We start from the raw sequence: 6,144 nt of genomic DNA, 5'->3' as shown, positions 1-6,144 counted from the left end.
TTTCTTTGTAGAATCTGTGAAAAAGAACCTCAGTTATATGCTGGCAGGCATCAGGGGGTAGGCAGTCTTTCAGAAGAATGTCTAAGGCTCTCTCCATTCCTTCAGAAGGCTTAGTATCCAAACTGAAGGCCACATTCTGCGTTTTCATTCAGACTCTGAATTCTGCTATAATTCTGGCCATGGCAATCCTTTAGACTTTGCTTTGCTTAGATGTGTGCTTGTCTTTTTTATACATCTCAGTAAGTCTCTCTCTGTCTGTCTCTCTCTCTACTTGAACTACTCTGATTGTTGTTCACATAGAACTTTCAAAGATCTTGGTCTGGGTTTTTCTCTGTGAGGATTTTCACCTCCTTCCTGCTCGTCGTGCGCAGAATGCAAAGCAGCAATGTGCTATGTTGCTAATGTTTGAAATGTAAGCTAATTATAGGCTAGAAACCCACAACAGAATAATCTCTGTAGTGCTCCTTGATGTGTTTCATCTTCATCCTCACTCCAGGCAACATTCATGACAACCTCTTCATATCCAGTGAATATCATCCCTGGCTCCTGAAAAGAGGGAGAGCTTTTTCTCTCTTTTTTTGCTAGTTCTCTTGTAGTAACTAGGGCTATCTTGTAAACAAATTTCCTTCTTAAACCAAAGAGATGCCACTTTTTAATGAATCCTGGAACTTGTAACATTTTTGTAACTAATTTAATTTGTTGTTTTGCTTAACTTTTTTATTTCTGATTGCATTTAAATGCTCAGTTACCACAATAAGAATCTTTAAAATTGTGGTATGATCCCAGGTTCAGACTCAGTGGTGCACTTGACTTTTTCAGTTGGGTGTGTCCACATATTTCACAGCTTACATACGTACACAACAGACCTGTCCAATGTGGCTTAAAAGACTGTTGCTGTATGACGGCACAATTTCCGGGCCAGCAAACAAGACATTCCACAGAAAGCTCTGCTGATCCCCCTCATTTGCTTTTGCTACACTTTAAATTGCCGTATGACTAGAAAGCCAGCCTGAGAGTTGTTGTGAGTCAGGAATATGATCTTTCGCCCTTATGATCAGTGGATGGCTTGAACTTCCTCCTTCTCTTTCTGCTCTTTGGTCCTCCATTATCAACCATCCGTCCCTATGTCGTCCGTTTCTACAACACTGTTATCTTTAAAAATCTAATTTAGCTAAGCTGGGCTTAGCTATTATCAGTATCTGAGTTTTCTAAAGCTGTGTGGAAAATATGTAAAATATTACACACTAGGCATTTGCCCAAATGATATTTTTACGGTACAATAAATCGTTCTGCATGATATTTGAAATTTGTCATGACGATTTTTGTAGATATTGCCACAATATCTGGGAGAATATATTATTTTCTTCTTCTGTGCTTCAATCACTCTGTGATCATTGACTAAAAGTTACTTTAGCATAACACTTGAAATACATTAGCCTACAATTATTATACTCCAGGCATTTCTAACTGAAATGACTAATATCTAATGATATTAGTATCTAGATGAACACATATATTTGCGGCATATCATGCAGCATTAACGGTAATCTTGTCACAGTTTTACAGTTAGTTATAACTTAAAACACTTATTTCTGCTGCTGCAAAATCATTACAGTATATTGACTATTAGTTTTTAATATGTTTTTCTTAAAAAAAAAAAAAAACATGGTTAAAACACCTGTTAAGGCATTTATTGTACAGAATATTATATCTTTTTTGTTGGTATAAAGATCAACACTGCTAGTATTAGAAACTGATATTAGCATGGTTCATTAGCCAGACTGTCTGCTGACTAATGACCTACAGTCAGTGGCTGAGCAGACGTGCATTAGTCAGAGACGTGGCTATCTTTGTAAGAGTAATGGGAGTGGCTCTTTGAGTTTCTATTATACGGCTTTCGGCCGCATCTGTTTTTTGCAACCAGACGTATTTCCAAACAACCTGATCTAATTTCTTTATAAGTGTGGGAAATGTGTAGAAACCTTTTTTTTTTTTTTTTTGTAGCCAGCTGGCCGGCAGCAGCTGGGGAAGGTACATGCTGTAACTTTGTTCTCCATATTACTGTAGCAAATGCCTCTGTCACATTAATAAGTAGACTTTTAAGTCGTCGAAGCAGCATGATGGAAAACCTGAGAGCTTTTTGAAGCAGTAACTAGCTGAAACCTCAGGATACCTCGAGATCGGTAACTGGTCCAATCCTAATGATCCATCGAGGCTTCATTTCCTTTCTCCATCTCTCCCCATAAACCACAAAGCATCCCAAAATCAGATTGATTTCCACAAAAACATACATAATTTATTCCTTTATTTAGTTTTTATTACCACACAGGACCTGAAACGGTTATTGTCCTCTGGTAGTAGGCTATTGGGCCATTTGGTACTTTCCTGTTCTTTCTTTGTAAGGTTTCATTCATTCCAGCTGTGGCTACCTCAGCCAGGTATATATATATATATATATATATATATATATATATATATCTATATATATCTATATATATCTATATATATATATCTATCTATATCTATCTATATATATATATATATATATATCTATCTATATCTATCTATATATATATATATATCTCTCTCTCAACCATCCCTGGCTTTACACACAGCTGCAGAGCTGCTCCTCTGGGGAGCAGTGAAGAGACCAGCCACCACACAAACACTTTAAGGCTCTCACAACAACAGGCTGCTGTCTATACACACCATCTCTGCTCTTGTCGTAGCGTGGCCCAAACCAGTAGGAAAGTAATGGAGCTGTTGAGGGAAGTTGTGATGAGCTCCCCCCCTCCTCAAGCTTTGCCCCCCGCTTCCACACACATCTTTGTCTCGTCCTCCAGACAAATCCTCCCCGGGGGCGAGATTATTCTGCATGCTCACAGGAGGTAGAGGGGGATCCGTCAGGGGGGCTGGAGTCGGGTGATGTGGTTATGTAAGTGCCAAACCTCATATGGAGATGCAGAAGTGTTCCAGCAAATGAGTGAGAAATGACAGTCAAAAGCAGGAAGGCAATTACACACCATGTTGGTGTCGGACATGGGCCAGATCTTGGAAGATTTTTATCTTTGGGCTTAAAGTGGCAGTATTTAGCTTTTATAAAAAATATGCTTTTTACATATATATTAAGTGTCACCATGTAATCTGTGAAAAGATCGATCTCCTCCACTTCCTTCCTGAGCTAGTGTTGTTGTCTGAAGAAATGGACCGCTCCTGACCACAAACAACCAAACGGAGCCAGGAGGAGGGTTTTGGTGCTGTCAATCAACCTTGTGTACACATTGCCAAATGTGCTAATGACAGAGAAACAACTTACTCTTACAGGAAAACCTCGCTGGTTACCATGCTGACTAGTCTTAGCATTCATGTGTTAGCAGATAGAAAAGAAGAGACAGGAGGACGAGACGAGCAGCACGCACATGGCCATGATTGACAGCGCTAAAACCCTCCTCCTGGCTTTGATTGGTTGTTTTTAGTTCGCACTGGGAGAAGTCAGAGGAGCTCAATGTTTTTTCTTCCTCCCACAGATTATGGGTGTCATACTAAACTATCATGACACGGTGATAGTTTTAGCAAATATGTAAAAAACAAAACAAAAAAAAATCGGATATTTTATTTTTTTACTAATGTCACCCACTGATGCTTTAATAAAATGATGCTTTAATTAATACACACAGTAAACACTTTCACAGTCCCTTTGGTTGCACGTTCTTTGTAAATGTCTCCCAGTTTTTAGTTATTGATTATTGCACATTCCCTTCAATAACTGAACTCCACAGAAAGAATAAAACCACAGACCAGACCACTGTGTGCGTGGTCCAGCAATTACGGTTGTGTTCCTTCTCTTCTTTTTACAAGCCGCCTCCAATTTGACACTGACAGCAAGGGCTTTGACCTTGTGGCTTCTGTCTCCTGGGTAGGGTCAGGGGGGAAAAAAACATTTGGTTCGAAAGAACAAAAAGCCGTTTAACAAGTGGCTTAATGAAAGTATCAGCATCTATTTATCAAGTGAATTTTAACATCTGCGTAGAACTCCTTTCCATTGCTTATTTTAATTTGTTTTGTTTTTCACCTGGTTCCTGTTGATTTGAATGTGTGCCGTGGCTGTAATTTAACTAAAGTAGCCGTCTCACTGGGAGTCATGACTACATTACAAGGGTTTCGTCTAAGAGAAGGCATTTTCTGATGCAGAGTCCTGGTCGGTTAAATCATTCAAATAAACACTAAGTATATGCTTTTTTTTTTAAACCAGGTGTTCTAACTCTAATACCAGTCATTTAAAAAAATATAATTGAATGCACTCTGGTACGTCCCTGCTCAACATGCTAAGCTGACGTTGAGAACGAATGGCAACAAAAGCTCCCAGCCATGAATCTGGTCATTTCATGACAAGAAAAGTTGCCCAAAAGACGAGTTGGATTTATGATCTTTCTGCTGCAGAGTACAACAAAAGAACTTTTCTCCTGAGAAGCCAGTCTGGATGAACAACAACATAAACGAAACACTGTTTACATCAGGCTAGATCACCATTTGTTCCCTTTTTTCACAAACGGCATGTCAGTTCGGTACAGTGGGCCATGATTATTTATTTTATTTTATTTTTTTTAACATAAGTCTATCATGAAATGCCATCCAGCTCACTTATGTGGTGTTTCTTTTTATTGTAGTTTAAGCTGCAAAACATGTCTGACTGTATTCAGAAAGAATACTCTTCCACAAATATAACTGCATCTCTATGGCAACGCAAATGTTCTGCGCAGCTTGTGTCCAGCGCCTATTAGGCGTTAATTAGTAAAAAGCAATAACCAAGCACAAAAACCTTTTTGCTACAACTATCTTATCTTCCTTTCAGAGGACAAGAGCAGCACATCCGTTACGAGCACATCTACCTGCCGGAGGCCCCCAGCCAATCAGAGGTGGACTACGCAGAGATCAAACGTCCTCGTTTGGAGATGGGATCGGACTCTCTGATGAGGCCTCTGTCCCACCGTCAGCCGTTATCTCTCGGAGGGGCTGAGGACATGACGAAGGTGAGAGACGTGTAAAACGCATGTTCTTTTTCTAACTTCGCTCGGTGTTTCACTATGGGAATCGCCTCAGCGTGACCCAACTACGGAAGCTCCAATGACATCACGTCTGTCTGCGACAGACAGGTTGAGCCGTGACTGTGGCTCCACCCACCATCCAATATCACGGCCAACCTACCCCTCTCAACTCATTCTCGCTTTCTTCCCGTGTGAAGAACTACAACAAAGCTCCCTCAGCACATTCAGGCTAGCTTGGCTCTGCTTAACCGTTCTTAGGCGTTCCGTAAAGGAAGACGCCGCTGAACGCAGTACCAGGACAGGCCTGGACTGTGCTGGGTAAGTGCTTCCATAGAAGCATTTTATTTCTTCGTTTGAAGCAGCTGTCGCGTCAAGGCGGGCTGCTTTTATAGCTACTGTTTTAATTAACAGAGTAACTGTTGGCTAAGCTAACGCGTCAAGGCGGGCTTGGTAGCAGCTTAGCGGTACATCGCTAGCATAAACAGTTGTTAAAGTTCAGCTAACGTGTCGTGGCGAGCGGACTTTTATCTTCAGCTTTATAGCTAACGTGTTACGACGGGCCATAATAAGCTTTCGGCATGGCTACGGCTCCCGCCCCCACCAAAGGGTCGGAACCGACGGTTAAAGAGGGTGTATCCCGCTCGTACACCCGCTCGTGCCCTGCGTCATGCGGCGCCTTTATTTCGGGCAGGGACCCGCACCCTATGTGCATCGTTTGTATGGGCGCTAAACACGCTCAGGCGTCGCTGGCCGACCCTCAGGGGTGCCAGCATTGCTCGTCGATGCCAGAAAAAATCCTGGAAAGGCGKCTGAGAGTAGCTGTAGCTAACGGCCAGGACCCGTGCCTCTCATCACCTTCAGCTGTTGCGGCGGGTGATAAGCATCAACCGCGAGCCTCTAAGAGCTGGGCGGACATGATGGAGGAAGAGTCCTCGCCCATGCCCCCTCTGTTTGAGGGTCTAATGGGGAGTGGGGAACTCGAAACAGGCTTGGAGGAGACGGAGTGTGACGCAAACTCCGACCTCCTCGATCTGGAAGACATGGAAGAAGAGGAAGATGACGTCTTCCCGACTCAACTGTCCAGGCCGCCCAGCGGAGC

General features: G+C 42.2%; 1 protein-coding gene across 4 annotated transcripts in view; it reads left to right on the top strand.

Annotated features, from left to right (window-relative positions):
• Positions 1 to 6,144, top strand: part of ncor2 (nuclear receptor corepressor 2) — a 115,859-nt gene that overhangs the window by 31,190 nt on the left and 78,525 nt on the right. For all 4 annotated transcript variants that reach the window (XM_017306696.1, XM_017306695.1, XM_008417496.1 and 1 more), the window contains exon 4: positions 4,853 to 5,030. In XM_017306696.1, the coding sequence (XP_017162185.1) occupies positions 4,853 to 5,030 (178 nt within the window). The remainder of the gene's footprint in view (positions 1 to 4,852; positions 5,031 to 6,144) is intronic.

Source organism: Poecilia reticulata, linkage group LG9 (genome assembly GCF_000633615.1).
Source record: "Poecilia reticulata strain Guanapo linkage group LG9, Guppy_female_1.0+MT, whole genome shotgun sequence".
Lineage (NCBI taxonomy): Eukaryota > Metazoa > Chordata > Actinopteri > Cyprinodontiformes > Poeciliidae > Poecilia > Poecilia reticulata.
Note: the sequence above shows the minus strand (reverse complement) of the source record. Positions and strands in the feature narration are given on the sequence as shown.